Source organism: Accipiter gentilis, chromosome 23 (assembly GCF_929443795.1).
Source record: "Accipiter gentilis chromosome 23, bAccGen1.1, whole genome shotgun sequence".
Classification (NCBI taxonomy): domain Eukaryota; kingdom Metazoa; phylum Chordata; class Aves; order Accipitriformes; family Accipitridae; genus Astur; species Astur gentilis.
The window spans coordinates 5,716,142-5,739,431 of NC_064902.1; the positions used below are offsets into that span (position 1 = coordinate 5,716,142).

The window sequence follows — 23,290 nt, forward strand, 5'->3', positions numbered from 1 at the left end:
TGCTTTCCTGGAGATGGCTGAACACCTGCCTGCCGATGGGAAGTGGTGAATTAATTCCTTGTTTTGCTTTGTCTGTGTGTATGGCTTTTGCTTTACCTCTTAAACTGTCTTTATCTCAACCCATGAGATTTTTCACCTTTACTCTTCCAATTCTCTCCCCCATCCCACTGCAGGGGGGGTAGCGAGTGAGTGCCTGTGTGGGGCTGAGTTGCCGGCTGCAGTTAAACCAAGACACACACTTACTGGCACCCCCTGCAAATGTTGATTATTATAAAAGCAAAAGGAACATAGACAACTTGGAATAAATTAAACACCAAGTACAGACAGTAAAAAAGAAAAAATGGAGAAAAAACATTAAGAGTTACTTCCTCCCAGTGTGCTATCCAAAAGTATTCATTTCATTAAAACGTTAAATCTCTCTCAAGATTATCTGGTACAGTTAGATTGGGATTATCCCACTTGAAATTTTAGCTCCACCTATCTCAACATTCCTCCTTTCACTGTAGTGGGTTAGGTATCAGACATCTCAGCTGATTAAGAACATATGGACATAAAAAAACAAAAGCTTCACACACTGGCAATAGGAGATACTACTTGGGCAGGGTATGTGAGCAGCCAGGCTCCCGTACCCTGCCCTGAGGTTGTTGGATTAGGGATGTTACGAGTGTACATTCCTGTCTGTTCCCATTCCTCTGTTTATGGACCTGGTGTTCATAAACTTGTCTAATCCCCTTTGGACCTGCTAATCTCGCCTGTCTTCACAACATCCAGAAGATCATCACCTGCTTTCTGAAGAAGTACTGTCTTCCATCTTTTTTCATGTCATCTCCTACCAATTTCATTGAGTATCCCTAATTCTTGCACTGTTGTATTCTGTGAACAACAGTTTACCCTCCACCATGACTTTGTAAGTCTTGGTCATGTCCCTTCCCACCACTTTTCTCCTCTTCAAGCTGAAGCTCCTCATGTCCTCAATCTCTCTCCTAAAGAAACGACTCTATGCTGTTAAACATTTTAGTTGCTCTATGCCATCATACCTTCTGTAATTACTACACCCTTTGGGGGAGATCAGATATCCACACAGTAACTCAAGATAGGTCAGCACTGAAGTGACCTGCCAGAACTTAAAGAGTATGGCAAATTGAGTACATTTGCATTCCCCAAAACAACCTCTCAAAACTAAAACACAACAGAGCTAAGACATTAATGGGCAGTACAAAACGCCTTTCAGTAATTGTGGTGTTCTGTGCTAGCTCAGAACTTTAACCAATACTCAGGTTATTTGTCAGGAAAAAGTAACAATTGACTTCATATTGTTTACTTCTCTTCTCTTGCCAAGACATTAAAAGTCATTTATCCTACTGCAAATAATATTCTTCTTAAAGTAGAGAGATAACCTGTAGGACAAATTCTATACCATCCTCCATCCTCACAGCTGAGACTACAGAAAATTTCTAACCTCTGATAATTTTTCAGTTGCTGTACCAGCCTCTGGAGTGCAAGTTAAAATAGATTTCAGCCTCCAATGACTTATGCCTGCAAATTAACCTGGAACAAAGTTACCCCAAAATCAATGGACTGTAAAGATAGCTTAAAGCTAGTTTTGTACCAACTATGAATGAAGGCTGCACTTTACATTTCCTGAACACAAAGAAGAAGAATACTCTCCCAAGTTTCAAATGCTGGCCTGAAAACACTTCCTTGTAATGCATTTTATTGCGTTAACATTTTACTTGTCTAAATACCAAATATATTACAAAATATATTTCTCCTTTAAATAAGAATTTTCTCCTGAGCCATCCATCACCTTTTCAGGTTGGCTGGTTCTACAGTAAATTTACCATTTGGAATGTTTGCCATACTACATCAGACCCTGATGTCAAACAGATGGGGACAGAAATGCAATGTACGCTCTTGTCCAGCTGGGCAAATAGCAACAACTGAGTATCAAAAGGGAAAGGCATTCAGGCAATACACCACATTAATAGGAAGGACTTTAAAGAGCTAGTGCTGGAGAAGGAGAAAAATAAAGGAGTGAGAGAAAATAGGACTAAAAATAAAACTGAAAAAGAGAATATGAAAGAGAAATACCAGAGGTTTTTAGGGTAGTGGGAAGACTGACACAAAGAGTAACATTCAATGCACAAAAAATTCCATTAAAGACAAAAATTCATATAAAAATATGAGAACAAGTAATCACAGAAAATAAAGGATCAAGAATTTAGTTTCCATCTCACTTTTTGACAATATACATGTAAAATATTTTAAAAGAATTATAAAAGTAAACCTTCATGCTTTTTCATAATAAGCTTATAACTAGAGCTGTGGTATTATATCCTCTTAGCAAGATTATAACATGACTGCTGGATTAACAAACAGGAAAATCTGGATTGTAAGAAAGAAGTATTTTTCAGACATAAATCTTTTATAATAATAAGGCAAGCTGAGAAAGACTGGTGAAGTAAATTGATTTCCCCCCCTCCCCCCCCAAGCATTCTTCTCTTGTGGATTCAGCAAAAATCTCCATTGAAACACCATATATTTGTTTCAGCCTTTGTTAGGTTTTCAGTCTCTCAAATTTTTTCCAGCCTCTCCCTGTGAAAAGGCTTTTCTGGCTGTTGCTGACTGCCTCATTTGTGGCAGCTGTAAGCTTTAGCCAGATATCATACAAAAAGAGTGCTTTTTACTGCTCCTTTAAAAATACAAATACACCTCCCTCCTTATTTCACCTTTATGATGTTTTTGGGTTGGCCCGAGGCATTTTAACAGTAATCAAAATGAGAGCAGCAGGTAAGAAAATCAGTTCAGCGTTGTTTAAGCATTCATACACAATTTTAAACTTACAAAGGACAAAACCCCATCATCTCAATTTTACTCTACAAAGCAAGAAAGGGTAGGTTAGCTAAAAGAATGTGCAAAGAGAACATGCAAGCAGATAAACCTGTGAAAACTTTCTGTCATGGAAGACCAACAGCTATTAAAGCTGCAAAAGGGATAAGATGATGCCCTTTACATATATCCATTTTCCCTTCTGAAGATTTTTGTTGGAGGTTTACAGAGAACACTCCAAACAGCAGTAACATAAAAGAATAATGTACAAGACTTATAACAACTCAAGTGAATGATAATAGTGTAAAAAATTACAAGCACCTGATTATGCAGTTGAATTCTGTTATGGGTTCTACTTCTTCCCTGGGAAAGCTACAATGGCTATGCGTGGATGTTGAAAACATAGGGTGTGGGGAAGCAGGCGTGAAGAACAGCTGCTAGAAACCTACTTAAACATTTAGGCAGATACAGCTGGTACTTTGGGTGGCAAGAAGGGAATCCATATTAACAAAACACTTCAGATTAAGAGGAAGAAAAGGGCTCTATCTTGTGATTTTTTTGATAATAGCACTAGGACTTTGGATTGCTCTCACTGGCTGCATGACTTCAAGTTGTCACTGACAAATGGAGAAATCCAGTATTCTACAAGTTTTTTCTCTCCTATTCTTCCGTGAATAAGAAGCTAAAGATGCATTAAAAGGGCATCAAAACAGAACTCTGAAATTCAGAATGCTCCATTACTGTAAACATTCAAAATGTTGCGGTTGCAATATATTAACGCCATATCTACAAGGCCAATATTAACATAACTACATAACCAAAACCACTGGTCTGAGATAAGCTGAAACTGAATGGTGACAAAATGCCAAGATTATCCAGATTCTATTGACATAGCGAAGAAAGAGGACCATTTTCTTCCCTATAACTTGACATTTCTGCTACAGTTTTCGTAACTGTTGGCAAAAGAAGAATGGAAGAGCTGACTCTGACTTTTCTTTGGACTTACAGATTTCTAATGTATGAAGAGATGTCCAAGAATCTTTCAGTGAACAGTGAAAGCCATTTTTTCATTTATAGTTTCCCTTGAATGTCAGATTTTCTGCTGCTAAATGCACTTCTCAAAGCATAACAAAGTTCTGTAATCCCCCCAAATTATCTTATTACTTGGAATAGCGGCCACAGACCGCAAAGTAACGTCAGCTGTATCTCAGCCCATCTGCAAAGCAGATCTTGCCAGTATTTATCCTCAGTGACAAGAGATTTAAATATTCCCTGCAGTCTCCAGACAGTTTGTCTGTGGCCTCTTTATTCGACTGTGAGACCACATTTCATAAGAATTTCTTAGTTCAAAGTTCAAAATCACAAATAACTGAAGATAGATTCTTGCTCAAAAAATGTTGACTTGTTTTGAATTTTTCAGTCACACACTGTTGACTCCTGTTTTTTTCTGCTTCTTTTGTGGTCACCATGACTGGTAAGGAAAAGGAGATGGGGCATCAATAACTATTCCCTTCATCAGATGGAATACAGTATATTTCTTTGGTTTGAGCTTAGCAGGTTTTAAGTAAATCATATCAATAAAAGTGCAGCTTTGCATGTCACAGATTTTGGGCAATATTCAATAATTTCTGAAGCATTTCACATACCTGAAAAACATCTGTGATAATATTCACTAGTTTCTATGAGCTTCTGGAAGAATAAAGGAGCAAAAACCTGTGCCAACAGCACTAGTTTACCTTGTGAGGAGGATAAAGCAGCAAATGCAGTTTATGACACCTTGATTTTCAATATCTCTTTAGTATCTCATCACCCAACATATACAAAGTATTTTTCCTAATTCTCTTCCTTCTAGAGTTACTCACGTGTAAACTTTGAGAACAAAATCCTTCTCTTCTTTTATTTCAGAGATTGACTGAAGTACATCCATGATGCTCAATACTGCACAGCCATAGGGGCGGCGATAGTGTAAATGAGGGGGGCCTTTTTTTGAATCATTTAGCAACATGCGACCTAAAATTAAGAGAAATTTAAAACATTAGAGATTCACATGCAGCCATTCTGTCAATTCTGTCCTATTATCCCTCTGAGTATGCATACCTACAGTAAGTTTCAACCACAGCTTGCAGACTTTCCTATACTTCTGTATTGCGTCTGGCTGAGATGGAGTTCGTTTTCCCTACAGTGGCCGTCATAGTGCTGTGCTCTGTATTGGTAGCTAGAAAAGTGTTGGTAACACACCAGCTTTGGCTACTGCTGAGCAGCGCTGGTGCAGCATCGAGGCTGTCTCTCCAACATTCCCCCTGCCACTCACCAGTAGGCTGGGGGTGGGCAAGATCTTGGGAGGGGACATAGCCAGGAGAGCTGACCCAAACTGACCAAAGGGGCTTTCCATACCAGATGGTGTCTGCTCAGCAATAAAAGCTAAGAGAAAGGAGGAGGAGAGGGGGCATTTGTTATTACAACATTTGTCTTCTGGAGCAACCGCTATGCGTTCTGAAGGCCTACTTCCCGGGAAGTGGCCAGACATTGCCTGCTGATGGGAATTAGAGAATAAATCTTTTGTTTTCCTTTGCTTCCACACGCAGCCTCTGCTTTTGCTTTACTAAACTGCCTTTATCTTGACCCATGAGGTTGTTTCCATCTTGTTTTCTCCCTCACCCTGTCCTGCTGAGGAGGGGAGTGATCGAGCAGCTTGGTGAGCACATGGCGTCCAGCCAGGGTCAACCCACCACAACTTCTCACTCTTTTTTCTTCTTACACTGTTTCAAATCCAGAGGTCTATTTGAACCCACCTGACCCACTGGGCTACTCTGATTAAGGCATATTCACCTCATTTAACTAACAGAATGCCCAAGGGCAAAGTGAACAGCATCATGTCTGGCCATCTTTGATTTGCAGCTCCACTACGTGTATTTGCACCCAGCTGGGCTGACTACAAATCATCTGTTGAATGAGCCGAGAATACGGCTTGTACTTGCCTCTCTGCATCCACACAGACATTCACCGTGGTCCTTCCATTGTAGTCCAATATTTACACAAATTTTCACTTTATACAATTGTTTTAAGAGAATGTATTTTATGTTGTGTCATTTATTATGTTTGTCTTGGAGCCCATAAAGGAGAATTCTGAGGTACAAAGCTGCTCAATGATTAAGTTCCTATTGTTCAAGCAGTTTTTTAATAGCGTAAAAAACGCCCAAACCAGAAAAATCACTATGATAATCTAAGCCAACTTGTAACATTACACATAATAATTTGTCCAGCATTTCTTGCATCAAGGTTAAAAATCTGAGTTTGAACTACAGCATCTCTTTCTATAAGCTTCATTTGTCACCTCAAGCAACATAGAGTAATTCTAACTTTTAGACACTTTATGACACAGTGAAGTCAGATAATGAAAAACTGATCCTTGTAACACATTTGTGAGTTAGATGGCATATTGTCATTCACAGGACAACACAACACAGCTATGGTTTCACTAAGCTGTTTAGACCTTCTGTACTTCAGAAAAGGTACGTGTGGCTGGTAATGGATGCTAGTAGTGAACGGGCTGGAAACAGGGTTAAATACCCTTTCACTGTAAACACTCCCTAGCCATTTTTTAATTAACTGAAAACCTGAAAAACACAAAAGACAGTGCACTACTCAGTTGTTTAGAATAATACAACTGAAGAGACTGTTATTCCTACTATATGTTGTTAACTTTTTTGGCCTAAATATTTGAAATAAGTTATACTTAACATAGGTAAAATATTCACTTGCTAAATTCTCAGTGAAAGTACACACATTCATAATTTAGAAGCATTTAACTCCCTGTTACTAACTAATTATATCCTTTTTAACTGGAACTTTTTTCTAACCAACACCTTCCATCTAAAAGAGATTCCAGCTATTTAATGCACGTACCAGAATTCACATAGTGTATTGGTTTTGTGTGGCAAGGTTTTGGTAGCTGGGGGGGGGGGGGGGGGGGGGGGGTAGGGGGTTATAGGGGTGGCTTCTGTAAGAAGCTGCTGGAAGCTTCCCCTGTGTTCGAGAGAGAGCGAGCCCATACCAGTCGGCTCTAAGACGGACCCGCCGCTGGCCAATGCCAAGCCAATCAGTGATAGTGTAACGCCTCTGTCATAACGTTTTTAAGAAGGAAAAAAAAGTTGGGACAGGGAGAAACAGCCGCCGGAGAGAGGAGTGAGAACATGTAAGAGAAACAAGCCTGTGGACACCAAGGTCAGTGAAGAAGGAGGGGGAGGAGATGCTCCAGGCGCCGGAGCGAAGATTCCCCTGCAGCCCGTGGGGAAGACCCTGGTGAGGCAGGCTGTCCCCCTGCAGCCCAGGGAGGTCCATGGGGGAGCAGATCTCCACCTGCAGCCCGGGGAGGTCCACAGTGGAGCAGATCTCCACCTGCAGCCCGTGGAGGACCCCACGCCGGAGCAGGTGGGTTCCCGAAGGAGGCTATGACCCCGTGGGAAGCCCGCGCTGGAGCAGGTTCCTGGCAGGACCTGCAGATCTGTGGAGAGAGGAGCCCACGGAGCAGGTTTTCTGGCAGGATTTGTGACCCTGTGGGGGACCCACGCTGGAGCAGTGTGCTCCTGAAGGACTGCACACCGTGGAAAGGACCCATGCTGGAGCAGTTCGTGAAGAACTGCAGCCCGTGGGAATGGCCCACGTTGGAGGAGTTCGTGGAGGACTGTCTCCCGTGGGAGGGACCTCACGCTAGAGCAGGGGAAGAGCGTGATGAGCCCTCGCCCTGAGGAGGTGAAGCGGCAGAAAATAACGTGTGATGACCATAAACCCCATCCCTGTCCCCCTGTGCCGCTGGGGGGGCTTGGTGGTGAAATCCGGGAGTGAAGTTGTGCCCGGGAAGAAGGGAGGGGTGGAGGGAAGGTGCTCTGAGATTTCGTTTTATTTCTCATTACCTTGCTCTGGTTGATCGGTAGTAAATTGAGTTAATTTTCCCAAATTGAGTCTGTTTTGCCCGTGACGGTAATTAGTGAATGATCTCTCCTGTCCTTATCTCAACCCGCAAGCTTTTTTGTTATAATTTTCTCTCTCCCCTGTTCAGCTGAGGATGGGGGAGTGATAGAACGGCTTTGGTGGGCACCTGGCATTCAGCCAGGGTCAACCCATCACAGATAGTCACTTCACTTAAACACACCGCTGGACTAAAAAATTCATCTAGCTCTCCATGAACTACTTTGAACACTGCGCTATACTGTATAAGATACATTCTAGATTCAACTTCGATCATAAACACTTTCCATTCTCACTACTGCAAATCTAAAAAAGACTAAATGAAGCCTACCCTGGCCTACAAGGAGTCAGGGAAACCCACTCTATAAAAGGTGACTAGTCAACTGAATTAGCGTGGAAGGGCCTTCTCCCTTGGGTAGGGTCAGGTCTAGGCACTACGCATCCAGATCTCTCCCTTGGATAGCTCTATGCGAGCAGCCCAGAGAACCTGGAAAGAAGCAAGTGTGTGCTGCTAAATGTTGGGCTGCAAGCTTGATAGGCGGCCAGCAGGCAGGTACTGCTGTTGATGCTCCTTTTTGGTGTCAGCAGGTAGAACAAACACCTGACTGGTCTGACAGCTTCCCTGCTCTTATGCTTTATAGGCATCTCCCTAAACTTAAGTGTGGCTTCCGGGAAGCACTGCAGACTCCTACAGCAGAAAACAAATCTTTACATATATTTGTTTAACAGTCTCTGATTTACTAGATGTGAATGGCCAGGTATACCTATGTCCTGCCCTGTAAACTAGCTATATATCATCAGTAAAAAGATTTGAAATTTTAGAACATTAAACAAAAAGCCTTTTTAGTTCCTCCCTCCTACCCTAAATGTGGTGTTTAATCAAGTTTTCAGGCTGAGAAAAAAAATAATTTAAAAAAAAAAATCACTGTTAAACAGTCATCAGTAACCTTATAATACTTAGCTACCTATGGTCTGAATATTAATCTCAGCAGATAACAATGGTCTATGACTGAGTTTTCTAACAGGTTAAATCATGATGTAAGTTAGTTAAAACATATATTTAAAAATACTGTAAAAACATTGTTAATTATATATATTTTAAGCATTAAATCATACTGTACCTATTCGAATTACATGGGCAACTATGTACAAATCTCTCTTCATGTCCTTGCTGCTGAGATCCTAAAAGATTGGAAAAAATATAGACATTAAAAAAAGAACACACTGCACTTCCAAAATTAAGTGCCTAGAAAACTCCCACGAACAAGGACCACTCAGTATTACTCTCCATACATTTACCTCCTCCACCTTTCGATAAGAGAAAGTATTATTATTTCTAATTTACAGACAAGAAAAATAAAGTATAGAAGGATTATATTTGGTTGGAATGTTCTTTAAAATGAAATTAAAGATTCTGACTCCACTGACTAGTGGTGCTGTATCAAAATTCTGGCAAACGTTTAAAATGTTCATTTAATCTTAATTCAAACATATTATTTGACTGTATTAAATTTACATAGTAAATTTAAACCCCTGAGTTCCTTAACTGCAACCTATTCTGGCTTCCTTCACCCCAGCCCCTGACTGCAGGACCCAGACCTGTCCCTAACCCCGTTCTTTTGCTTCTGTTTTCCTTTTTTGGTTTCTGACTTCTCATTGTGTAGTCTTAGTCTCAAATGATGGCTTTAGAAAAAAACCATGCAGCATGACTGTCAGAATTTAGATAAAATTTCAAGTGCGTTTTGAACTAATCTCCGTTTTATGGGTGGATAGGTGCAGTTCCTCAAAACAAGAAAAAGTCTGAAAAGGAAAAAAAGAAGAAGACTGAGAAACATGGTTTATTTTAATGTTTTTAAATGTGCAGCGTTAACCCCGTTTCATATGATATATGTTGATTACATTATGAAAGCAGCAAGGCAGTGTCTCAACCATGCATAGAACCTACAGGTGCTACCTGTATGAGTTGATGGGAGCCAAGGGCAGCTAGTTCATAGCTGACCTTCTTAAAAGTCCAAAAGCAGGGTAGGCTGCATGCAGACTGCTGACTGGAAATGCTCTCTACCCCATTCTAACTGCTGAAACATGCCAAGGCGTTATTTGCGGATCATGGTAGCTGGAAAGAGCCACATTTGGCTAAAAACATTCTAATGGTTTAGTGACACAGATGGTCAATCTCATATTTAGTACATTCCAAACAGTGATACGGTATTGGAAAAACTAAGAAATAAACTCAGTTTTAAGATGAGGTAATCGCTTAGCAAAACACAGGACCTTAAGATCTCCCAAAAGTTATTGTTATGGCAAGCAACTACATACATGGATGAAAACTCTGAAATTCCATGTCACCGAACAGCAGGTCAAAACTTTTAAAAACGAGCTTGAAGAAAAGCCAAAAAATGGGAAAGGGAGAACCTACAGAAGCATAAAAGGAAAGCTGAAGCTAATGAAGACAAAAAAGTATTCTTGACCCTAACAAAACTTTAATAATAAAGAAAATAAATTAAGAAAATATGCATAGACTGCTTTTCAATATTCATTGCTGCAGGATTTTGCATTCACATGTTAGAAGCTGTCTTAATTGCAATTTCTTTGGCATGTTGTATTTTTTTTTCTGATAACATTATAAACAAAGCAAATTCTAAGATGTGTGTCCCCCCCCCTTTTTTTTAACTTAGAGGAAAGATCTAAGAAACATTTCCTCCTAAAAATATTAGCATTGTTCAACAAGTTCTCCCTTATGTTACTAACCTCCAAGACAAGATTTTAAACAGGTAATATGTACTGTGAGAACATTCATTTGTGTTTTAGACTCTGATGCAAAAAGGCTCCTTGTGCTCTACAGCAACAGCTGTTGCCTCTCTTTCTCCACTCTGCGAAGTGCTACCATCTTATTGTTATGCACTGATTTATGCCATACGGCCTCAAAATTCTCCCCAAACGTAAAGGGCATCGCTCCAGCCATTTCTCAGGAGAAGAGCAACTGCAAATGCCACATGATTCATGTATTGTTCGTACGAACGTGGGAGAACGAGTGAAGTGTGTATGTAGGTGAAAAGAGAAACATCCAAAAAGAAAGTTTTAAGCTCAGTTACTCTTGTTCACTTCACTCCGCCCCTTACATTGAAGCACTTGACACCACCTCACGTCATTCTAAAACTATTTTTTGTTTGTTTGTTTGCACAAAATGTTTTCAACATAAGGCTTTTTAAAAACAGCTCTAGGGCTCTATATATGACTTCACAAGCAATTTGAGATGATAGCTATGTGTTCATGTTTCTTCACTAGTTTTTCTTCTTTTTCAATTGAATAAAGAAATCCAACCCAGCAGTAACAGTCACTTCTAGAATGTACAGTTCTATGGGTAGAACACTGGTGGGTTTGTCTATGCACAAACGTACCTTGGCCTTCTAATACTACATTTTTTTTGAAAATACGATGCAAAAATTAACTGGAAAAATATCAGATAAAATCTTGTATTTTTCTTTTTTTTTAAAAACACAACTAAGTGATATTAAAAACACTGTGAAAGGAAATAATGCAATTTTTATATAAAGGGGAGAGAAAATTTTAAACTGTGGACATCTAAGTTCTGTCATTCCTAGTCTGAAACAATTTAGTGAATTAAAAATTGTATTTTGCTGGAAGCTAAAACATGAACTTTAAGTCATACAGCAAATTTCTTTCCCGTGTGACTTCAGAAACCAAATCTCAACACCTGAGATTATGATGACAATGTGCATAAACACGGAGCTTCAGATTATAGTGACATATAGCACAATAAAATCTGTGCACAGTGACTGAGAACTAGGCATAAAGGGAATTTATTCTAAGGAGAAGTTTCAGTCCCTTTCAAACAGCGTTATATTGCTAAATTACAGCAGGCAAGCAATAAATTCATGGCTGTATCCTCTTACGCCATTTAAAAGGAGCACTGTATTTCCCTAGGCAGCATAGGCAGAGAGTTGCAAGTACGCTGTTTGGTATGCTTACCAGCTAGCAGATCACGTCTCTCTGAAGCCAAAGAATTAAGCTATATAAATCTTCCTTAGTGTTTTCTCTTCAAGTCTTATTTTGCTGCTGCATAAATAAGGGAACATACTTTCTAGGCTTTCTTCATCACCTAACATACCAGTGTAGCATATGGTAGGCTTTATCTTGCATCTCTTGGAGAAATTGAAGTTCCATGATAAGAAGGGATTTGACATAGTTTTAATCTCAGTAGTGCCTGACAATACATTTCAAAAGCAAAAAAACTTGGAGGTAGTACTTAATAGTCTAGAGAGTAATAGATTTTTGAAAATATCCATGATTTGATTGGGGAATTTTATTATACTATCAGATTACCAGTTCTAATTAACAGCAATTTAGAGAACTGATTTTCAAAGGGCAGCTGTCAAAATATCAGAAAATGGTAGGGCATGCACATATTGCTGGGTTCACACTTTAGTAGTTTTTCAATTTCACAAAAATATACTGTGTCACAGTCAAAAGACAAAAAATGTGGGCCCAGATGGCCTTGTATTTCATTTTGCACAGCAGAGGCTTTTTACAAGGCGAGAAATTCTTACTATGACATGGACCAAACAATCAAAAACCCCAACCCCTGCGAGGAAGTCTTTAGAGAATTTCTTTGCAGAAAATCCATGCACATGACTTTGGACCCAGAAGAGGACAAACCACTTTTATTATTTGCTTGCATGCAATATAAAGAAATCAATTTCCAGAAAGGTGTTCTTAGCACTGCATCCACAGGGGGTTTATTTCACACATCCTTCTGAGCTTCTTTTAAACAATAAACAAAACAATTTCATGATAATTCTAATTGCATGGCTTCTTAGAAAATCACCCCTAATTTTTTTTCCTCCATATTGGTTATGGAAAAGAGTTACACTATAATAATGGTTAGGTCTTTCCAATGCTGGTTTCAATAAAGGTTTAACTGTATGTTGAAAAAAACAAACACCAACACCACCACCCTCAAAACAGTGGAATCAAGGATTCCTGACTGCCAGTAATTAGCTATTTAAACAGCTTTAACAAATTCAGTTGCCGATCTCATAGGCCACAGAGAGTAAGATATCTAACAAAAATAGCAAGCTTACACTGTGTAATTACGTTTGAATTCAGACACAGGAATGTTTCTAAAGCGCGCATAGGCTGAGGTGTGCTTGAGTGAGCATTAATCTTCAGAGGAAGCAATTTCTCACCTTTGCTATGATATGACAGCAGATCTAAATAGAAAACCTACATAATTTTGATATCTTACACAAGGAGACAGCTGAACCCCTAGAAGCAACAGAGATAGCAGGAAGTGACAGGGATACCTTGAATTATCTAAGATATGGGGGCTTCTCGCCTCTGGGAAAGGTTAGAGTTTTAGAAAGATACTGCAGGGTGGTGGGGAGGGTGAGGAAATAAAGTCAAGACTATCACAAACTTGGGAACAAACCTGAAAATCATAGAACTATCTTATTTTGGAAGCATTTCAAAATTAAGAAATTATGATAAGATAGAACCATTGCAGATAAAATGGTTATTCAAAAAGCTATTATTTGTTGCCCCTTTGCTACATACTTTGGGGAGTTCTTTGAATATATTGATGAAAAATATTGTATCAGAACTGTGTAATTTTTTTTGCACAGATAATTTTCCCAATTATCATAATTCATGTTACACAGAGTATACATTCTTCCAGAGAGAGTGACAGACAACAAGTCTAAGCACCTTGGAGAGCTGATACTGCAGCAGCTTTGGTATTTTTGTATAGTTAAATAGAAAGGTAACTTGGGAGCGATCTCTGGTCAGAAGGATAGGTGCTATAGAGTGGCACACATCTGCAATACTCAGGGCTGGCCTCTTTTAGACTAGGCTGGCCCCATTCATAATATGCAGCAGGTCTCTTCAGGAACTGTTATGTCCCTGGCCATAGCATATCATTATTCTTTTTGTATTTTTGAAACCGTGTAAAGACTGGTTTGCAGGTCACCAGAGCAAAACTGTTTCACACTGTTTGTAACACAGTGTGAAACAGGACAGTTGTTACATGACCCTAAGCAGTGCGGCATCAGTGTAGATGGGGAAGTTTGATGGTGAAAATCTTTTTAAGAATGATGAACCTCAGAGGCCAGAAAGTGCCAAACCTGATATGAACTAGTCTGTGCTGCCTTTGGGGAATAATCCTTAGAGCAATTCTTAATCCTACGCTCAACCTTTTTGCATGATCCAAATGCCAGTGCTGAAGTTTGCTCCCTGGCCACCTTTATCTTGGAAGAGAAAGATCTTGGGTTTGAGTTACTAACAGTGGAGGCATCAGTGCCAATAGCAATACTAAGACACTGTTACCTCTGCTGACACTTAATCAGCTGGTAGCACTTTGCTGATGGTCTCAAAAGCAGAACTGCTACTGATGTCAGCATCAATGTCAGTGCTATTTTTGGATTGACCTGCATCTCTTATAGCCAGATGGAGGCAGAACTGAGCATCCTTACCTCTGGGTTTATAAGCTCTGTTCCTTAAGAGGAGAAATTCAGCTATCTTCTTAGAGGATAAAAGGGAAAGGCTGGCAACCATGCCTATTTCAGTGTCCAGCCCTGCTTGACCTTAGAGGATTTCACTGCCAGAACTAAAGCTTATACCAAAGCTGTCCACCATCTTTTTTCTTCTCTGGAGGTAAAAATACTTCTGCCAAAGAGATTCTAGCATGTGCACTAGCTAAAGGTGTGTCACGATGGAAAGTGTTTATCACACTTGGGATCCGAAATTCCTTACAGTTATTCTGTGATGAGCTGTTAAGTTTCAGTGTCTCTAGATTTCCATATTCTTTCTGCGAAGTGACAGATAAAATCATGGTCTGACACATGATTCTGAAGCAATTTTTAACAGAACTTAAGACCAGTGCAGAATGAATATTAAAACCTGAGTGTTTTGAGACTAGTATTTTGGCATAACCAAAACCATAAAACAAGAAGGCCGTTAGGTGGGAGGTGAGTCTGAAGAATTAAAAAGAAGTAACTCTTAGCTGGCTATTTCACTCCCAACTGAGGTATCATGTGGTAGGAGCCACAGATGGATATTACTTATCCTGTCTTTCTGGCACAGATGGTTTAAGACTGCTGGTACAGTTGGTCATATCTGCTTTGCGTCAGGACAGCGTAGCTATTTGCACAGACCTACTGTAGCAACATAGGAAGTCACAGTGTTTCCTTTATTACAGCTCACCCTCTGTAGCTCCACTGGGCTGCTGCTTCTGCAGCACATCCCGGTCTCTCTGTTCCGTCACACACACCATGCTGCCGACCTGGGAGGCTACTGCTGCACCACCTACTTGGGGATGCTACACGGACTCTGGAATGGGCCATGACAAAAGTCTGTTTGGAGAATTTTCTGTTCTTCTGTGTCCGCGTGTCGTTGTATTTGTTTTTCTAACTTTGATTCTGAAAAAAAGTGCCTTGCTTTATATTCAGGCCAATGCAGCTTTTTCCTGTGCCCTGTTACCTAAGAGCATAGTACATGCAATGAAAATACTCAAAATTTCAAACTATAAGCAGGAACAAGTGCACTTAGAAGGAGTACTTCAGAATATTTACTTAGCCATAAAAACAGTTTAGAAGTACATCCATTTTCTTATGTTAACATTTAGTTATAACCATAACAAAACTTAGAAACAGCTTCCATTCTACTCAATATATTGGAAAGGAAGAATTGGGGGTTTTTTTTCCCCTCAGGGTGACTACATCTACCATCATACTATGTAAAGGAAGAAGAAAGGGAACAAACACGTACTGTGAAAAGCGCACACATTCGATCTATCTTCTCTGGATTCCTGGGGCCTCCGTTCTTGTTTAACCTCACCATAAACCTCTCACTAAAAAGCAAACAATATTAGAAAAAATAAACAAGAGTTTCATGTACACACTTCAACATAAAAATACAGGTAGGTATTTTTGGTTTGTTTTTTTTTTAAAGATGCACTAGGTATTAGAATTTTTTTAATTTGCCAAAGCATATGAAGCAGTATTCACTGATCTAGATAAAATTACATGGAACAGGATAGAAGACTTAATAGCAAGTACTCTGCATGCGAAAACATCATGTCGATGCATATTCATGATGCAATAACATTAAAATAATGTGAATATATGAAGCACAGGATTTGAACACATTACAAGTACTTCAGGCAAAGGCTAAGGCACGCTTGCTGAAGCGTATACTGCCTTTGGTAAAACTCAGTTCATTAAAATTGACTCAAAACTAAAAGTAACAAGAATACAAATTAAGCAAGCTCCTTCGACGTATGCTATTTATAGAAGAAATTTACTAATTCAAACACATTAAGATTAAATTGATAGAACTTCTTATCAATCAAATTAAACAGTCCTTTTACCAGCAAAACCAGTGTGTATAGCCAGGCTGCAAAATAAATAATCCTTACTATGGATGGTAAACCATGGACATTGATATTATTTCTTAAGACAGACAGAGAATTTATGTATACAAATAAATTAGCCGAGTAAGAGTAATTTATTCACTAGATGTGCAACAACACACTAAGTATCGACCAGAATTTTCTTCCTACAGATTCACAGAAATAAAGCAAGAGCACACCATTAAATCTGCTAGTTACATTTCCATTATATCACAGATCCGTTCAATTTTATCCAGTATGACTGTATCAACTTCGGTAACCTTTATTTGACTAAAACACATTTTCCAGCATATTATCCACTGTTGGCCTGAAAAAAATGAAAACGTAGACTACACACTACTTCCTTTGCCAGCTTGCTCCAAAAGGCTATTCAACCCTAGCGTTAAAAGGCATGGGTTAACATCAGCTTGGGAATGTCTGGTTTCAGTGTTTAGGCACTGCTTTTTGTTACACTTTGTTCTGTACATTAAAGAGCCCTTTAGAAAAGCTGATTTCTTACAAGGTAGTGATATCAGTCATTAATTGTATTATGTAATCAAATATATCTCCAAACAAGAAAGGAATTTAATGCTGTTAAGAAATTCAAGAAAAAGTGCTGGAATTGTTTTATAGAACTTATCCATAGTGCAATTTTTCAACACCATTTCATGAACAGTTCTAAAAATGTAAGTTTGTAACAGTCCAGTACTGGTACCACCTACACCATAAATACAAACACACACGTAAGTGTATTTCACCCATATGAAATCAAGGCCATAATAATCCTAACTGTAATTTATCAAACATCATATATTAGCCTTTTTACCACAGCATTATGCTCTGAGTTCGTTTGAAGCAACCTGTCCATTATAAATACTGATATATTTTCAGAATGGCTACTGTGTTCAGAATGGTCCCTAATTCTGTAAGCATGACTCATACAACTTGTTACACACCTTTGCATGTTTATTTGCCTAAGTTTATCTTGCTAAGCAATCCAGATCATGCTCTCTGGCTGTTTCACTCTCCCTGTTACTCACTATTATTCCAATCTCCACGTATCCCACAACCTCATTCAGTAATAATTGTAATTAATTTGCAGCAGATGCTTATAAGCTCAGAGATAGCTAACATGCCCCAAAGAAACCCACAAGAAACAGATATTTGATGATTCTTTACCTAGAACTACTTTCCGAGATGTCAATTAGTAAGTTAAGAATGTTTTAGCAAACGCTTTAATGGCATGGTATAATCTAATCTTTTAGTAAGAATTTTATGATGTATTAAGTGGAGTGCAGCACAATATTACAACTTCAGCACATTACAGGAACAGTTACATTACAATATTACATCTTCATATTTACCTCTATCTACCTAACAGAGAAATAAAAAAAAAGTCAGAATTTTCAAAATAAGACCTATTTTCAATAAAAACACATTAATTACATTCTTAACCTTTATCATTAACTCAGTCTAGTGCCCATTACTTTGCTGGTAACTAATTAAGGTTGTGAAAACACAGAGTAGCAAGCAATTCAAGCAGGATGGCCAAAGTGGTTGCTTCTGCCAGCTGTTTGCCTCAGTCCTGCGCTGCTCCTGCGAAAGGGCCACACAAACAAGACCTCCAGCACTACCTGAGCAATTACACTGTAGAACTCTAAATACTAACACAAACTGAAATAGATGTTATTTTAGCGGCAGTTACAGTTGTTGGCATTCAGCTGTCCCTACTCAATGAATTTCCGAAGAGGAGCAGGCAGGACAGTTACAGTGATGCCCCCAGGTAAGCCCTGGTTAATACAGGGAATAAACCAGAAGATAAATTTTATACCATCAATTTCCAAACAGGACTCATGCTTTATATCATTAAAAATATGTAGTAATTTAAAGAGACATCAACTCATAGTCATGTTCTTTCCAAGCCGCAGCAATAAAAGTCAATATTTCCAATACCTTCAAAAACACTGCTTAGGGAGACTTTAATCTTAATAAATCCATTTAATTTTAACCCTTGAATCAGTTTAACTGTAAAATCTTTCATTTTGAAAGATTAGGAGGTAACATACATTTCACTTCAGTTACAAGTACAATTTGTAAAGCATGTCTCCTTCCACAGAGAAGTAAAATTCCTTAAAAAAAAAACAAATAAGAAACTGTCATGAACTACAGAGCTACAAAAGTTACTTGCATAAAATAGACATTGGTCCTCTTTAAAACTGAACTTGAATACAATGATAATTAAATGATTGTAATTTATTTGTTAAATGTAAATTTGCCAACACCCTCTATTAGTACACTGAAAAATACTTACTATGGCTTATGCCTATTAACCCTGTCCCATTTTTAAGGGTAAGAGCATAAAATGGATCAATACTACACAAACAAGATCTCTGGCAAACTATTCTTTCACTTCTGCTGCTGGGAATGGAATCCGCCCACTAAAAAGGGGTGCAACAGATGAACACAAAGCTAATACACGCAGCCTAGGATCAGGAGCAACCAAGACAACAAGCAGCCTGCCAGTTGAAGATTAGGAGCAATATAAATCACATCTGCAGAGGAAAAAGTATTCACTGGTGAAGATGCCCATCCGAAATCAAAGCGTAAATCAAAGCTGGCTCAGTCCTATTTGATTCCAAAAATCCCTGGAAGTTATTGTACCCTATATAACAAACACCTGGAATACCTTCACTTCCATTGCAGTGCAGTGGTCAGATCAAGGCTGGTTCTCTTAATTCAGAGGATGACTGATGTTCTGAAGGGAAAACAAACCACTAGCAGAGCACCAAGCTCTTCTGCGAGATGAAGAATGATTTACAGAAAGAGAAAAGAGAAATTTGAAAATGTACTTCTGACTATTTTCAAATTCTGGGATAAAAATACAGAAAATATATACTACTATCCAATATTATAGAAGCAGAAGGTGCTGGTCCACAGATAAACTGAGTTGAGGGCAAAAATAAGGCAAATCATAACAACAGCCCTCCATATGAAAGGTCCATCTTACCCTACTCTCCTGCCTCCAACAATGTCCAGTAGTGGATAATTAGGGAAAAAATAGAAGAATAAAGAAAGCATACGGTAATACCCTGCTGATATCTACTATCAGCTTACACCAAAGTGAAGCTCGAGAATAGCAGCAGTAGTTTTTAGTTTAATAGTCCTGGATATACTGAACCCAGGGAAGTATTCAGGCTGCCAAGCTTAAAAAATTCTGACTAGTCATTTACAGACTTTATAGAGAATGAGCTTTATCGTAATTTATAATATATGCATGTACAATACAAATGCATACTATAAGATAACTTAAGAATCTAAGAATTAAAATTCATTAAATTGAAATTCTTCAAGAAATAATGTTATAACTGCTCTTTTACCTCCACTGATCTCAAAAATAACATTACATATTATATTTTAAATCTCCAGTAAGTTTTATATATTTGAACTCAACACAGGTTTTCTTTGAAAAATTATTTCAGCACTAATGAGCATTTCATTTTCGTAACTGAAGTTGAATACAATACTGTATGCCACAGAATCCTGTGCAGGCTGTCCCTTTGACAATGGCAGAGAAGGGACTGTCAAGTCTTTGAGCTGTCTATTTATACTTGATTCATTACCAAAAGTTGTATTGCTTAGTCTGCCTTCAAAACATCCAAAGAGAGATATTCCGGAGGCTCATTTGATAGTCTCTTGCAAGGTTTTACTCCGTTAACAAGTGGTAATCTTTTAAAATTTGCAATTCACCCTTTTTCTTGTTACAGCCACAGAGAAAATCTGGTTCCTGTCCCCATATTCCAGCGCTTTTCAAGAAATGAAGCAGACCACCGTCTTTTTCACCCGCCTATTCATCAACTGTTCCCTTATTTCCGCGCTACCTCCGTAACAACCTTTCAATTCCTTCCTTTAATTCCCAACCCTCCCTTGAGTCCTCTTGAGCTTGTGTCACTAACTAATTAAGGGGATTTGGAGGCTACTGCAGCATTTGGAAACTGTGGAACATGAAGAGACATTCTGTCAAAGGAGAGATCCACCGACAGGACAAGGAGAATGAAAAGACAGCAGTGCTAATAGGCGATCTTAAAAGACTAAAGCCACCTTGAGTTCTTCCACCCTTCCTTGCAGGTCATTTCTCCTAAACTTACAGTTTTGTTTCTCATCTCCAGAATTTCCCTAATCTTTGGTATTACTGTTCACGAACAGTTTATAGAAACGAGTCTAAATATTCCCTAAGATCTTACTAGTGCTGATAATGTTACCATATCCTGGAATGGGACTTGAACCTTTTTACACCGTTGACCCATATTATGAAGTAGTGAGTCAGATGCTCCCCATTTTACAACTGTGAATTTATTTCTATGTCAAAGGAAACCAGGAAGAATAACCCCATTTTCAGTGATCTGAAGATCCACTGCCTTCAGCTATCATTATAGCTCCTTTTTTTAGACAAAGACATTTAGGGTCAAGAAACTTCATGGGAATTCAGTCAATTTCTTATTTTGGGAGCTACTTCTTCTAAAAGAGTTCAACCTTCACTGTGTCTATTCCTCAAGCTTATCTTCTGCACAAAGACAAAAGCACGCATAGAATCTAGACAGCATTAAAGTCCAGTTTAGTAAGATCAAAATATCAAATCTGAGTAAATTTCATATGGACATAATTGCTCATGTTTTTATGCATTAAGCATTATTCTTATTACAACTGAATATACTCTAATTGCTTAAGAAAACAGACACATGCTACTCTGTTTAAAAAAAACCTCAAATAAATCATAGGGAAAATTTAAAACCCCAGTAGTTGTAATTGCCACATGAGTGGCAGAAATAAAGTATGGGGAGATACTGAGTATTTGGCGCAATCTGACTGCTTGATCAAACTACTGTCAAAAAACCAAACCAAAACAAAAATTCATTTTCAGCTATTCTGAAAATACACTGAAACCAGTTCTCTCTTGCATAAAATAAGAGATAAGTGCACCAAAACAGAGAAAAAAATTAACATTTTACCTTGTTGAGTTCAAACCTAAGATGTGCCACACCAGTAACAGTATCTTAAACAAAAGCTTATTTATTCCTTTTGCTCCTACATGCTATAAGCAATCTTCAATTTCTCTAACTGCAACACCTCCTCCTGCGCTAACTCACATCACAGTGAAACCACCTCTTGTGCAGCCATAAGTCAGGTTTTACAATCACTCGCATCATTAGTAATTGCTAAAGCTACTCAAATATAAGAAACATTGCTCTGATAAGAAAAGTCAAACAGCTTCTTGTTCTTTTACTTGAAAGGAACAAAAATGAAAGAAGCATAGTGTCTCAACTTCTTGGCTTCCTTTAACTGTCTGAAAAGCAGGACCATACTGAACTGGCATCTCTTTCTGCAAAAAGGAAGGAAGCAATCAATGGCTTGGGACATCACATTTTCAGCATGAAGGAAGGGGAAATCGGGAACAAAATTTACTGTTGCGTGAGCAAGAGTGGCATTATGCCTGTGGGGAGTTTTTGTTGTTGAGGTTGTTTGTGGGGCTTTTTTTGCATAACACGCAAAGATGACAACAAAAGGCCTGGCAAAGAGCTTGGAATGGATTAGTGAGCTCCCTCATCTTAACTCATTGGTGGGTTTAATTAGTGTGGAGTTGTGAGGCAAAAATCCTGACTGTATATCAATTTATGGATGTAGGTACAGCATTAATAGACACATAACACCAAAGCAACGGTAGTCTGTAGAGAGACTGCAGACCAATTTTCTGTCTGAATTTGAAACCGGTGATAAAGAACACAAGAGTTTTTTAAAAAATTCTTTACCAATATATAGGAGATTGGTTTTCTGAAGCAGAGACAGTGACACATCAGGGTGTCAATCCCCTTAAGAAGAAACTTCACATCTTGTACCTTTCCCTTGCCTTAAATAATGGTCTGGTAGCCATTCCTCCAAGAAACAAATGCCTCCTTCACCTTCTCCATTCCACTATGCCACTAAAAGGGAAAAGGTACAAATCTGTTCCCTCATTTTTGTTATTTTCCTCAGTGCTTCTTATTTCCAGAGAAAACTGGGCGAACACTGAAAACCCCCAACATTTTTACAAACACCTCAGTCTTTTCTCAGAAGCTATGTTTAACTGCGGTTTCAGAATCTAGCACTCAACCTTCCCCTTCTAAGAATAAAGGTTATTTTAAAAATATATATTGATCCCATGACATATGTACCAGTCCATAGTGAAAAGGGTCATGTGGTAGCAGAGAAGGTCATATAATAACTTATGTTTTAGTCCTTGATCTTTTTTCAGTTTCTCCCTACATTTCTTTCTCACTCTTCTAGTATCATGTAAATCCCTACCTGCATACAAAATAAAAATTCAGGAACAAAAAATCTGAAAATACTGTCACAGCAGCTAGCAGGAATAAGCTACATACAAAGACATGCCTAACCAGCACCATTCACCTCCTTTCATCATACTGTCCTACCATTTAAGCAACAGTGATAAGCATGATATTAATTAATTTCTCACAAAAAGCCCAAAACAAACTCTTCTAGTCTCTTAATGAATGCTAATATGCCTGACAATAATTGTAGAATAAAAACTGAGTTGGCATATGAATGTCATAGGCTTTTTAAGATGTTACTGTAAAACATACAGGTTTTGTCCCAGATAAATCTCAAGAATGAACGCTATGCACTGCAAGCCCAGGTCAACCAGGGTAGACCTCAGGATGAGCTGGTCACTCTCTATGGCAACAGAAACCTTGCCAACACTAGCCTTCAAAATATTGCAGTCTTGCTGTGCATGCCACGTTTTGGGCAGTTTACTTCATCAATGCCACGAAATACTGCTTTCTTTCTACCACTGTGTGTCCAAACTCTTCAAAGACAATATGTTGACCAAGAAATTATGATAGGAATGACTTGTGTATGACCAACATATTTTCTTAAAGCTGCAAAAAAAGGGGCTTGTTTCAAAACATTCGTAAGTTAGCAGAGAAACACCATGAAAGAGATTCCTGGGGTTGGGGGGGGGGGGGGGGGGGGCAGATGGGACGGGGGGAGAGGAGGAGAGAATCGAACGACAGTTTCTAAACCTTACAGTTTCCA

General features: G+C 38.7%; 1 protein-coding gene across 14 annotated transcripts in view; it reads right to left on the bottom strand.

Annotated features, from left to right (window-relative positions):
• The window catches only part of DOCK3 (dedicator of cytokinesis 3), a 226,823-nt gene that overhangs the window by 98,337 nt on the left and 105,196 nt on the right, over nucleotides 1-23,290 (bottom strand). For all 14 annotated transcript variants that reach the window (XM_049826987.1, XM_049826980.1, XM_049826986.1 and 11 more), the window contains 3 exons: nucleotides 15,580-15,661; nucleotides 8,919-8,979; nucleotides 4,692-4,839 (listed from right to left, as the gene is read on the bottom strand). In XM_049826987.1, coding sequence (XP_049682944.1) covers nucleotides 4,692-4,839; nucleotides 8,919-8,979; nucleotides 15,580-15,661 — 291 coding nt within the window. The remainder of the gene's footprint in view (nucleotides 1-4,691; nucleotides 4,840-8,918; nucleotides 8,980-15,579; nucleotides 15,662-23,290) is intronic.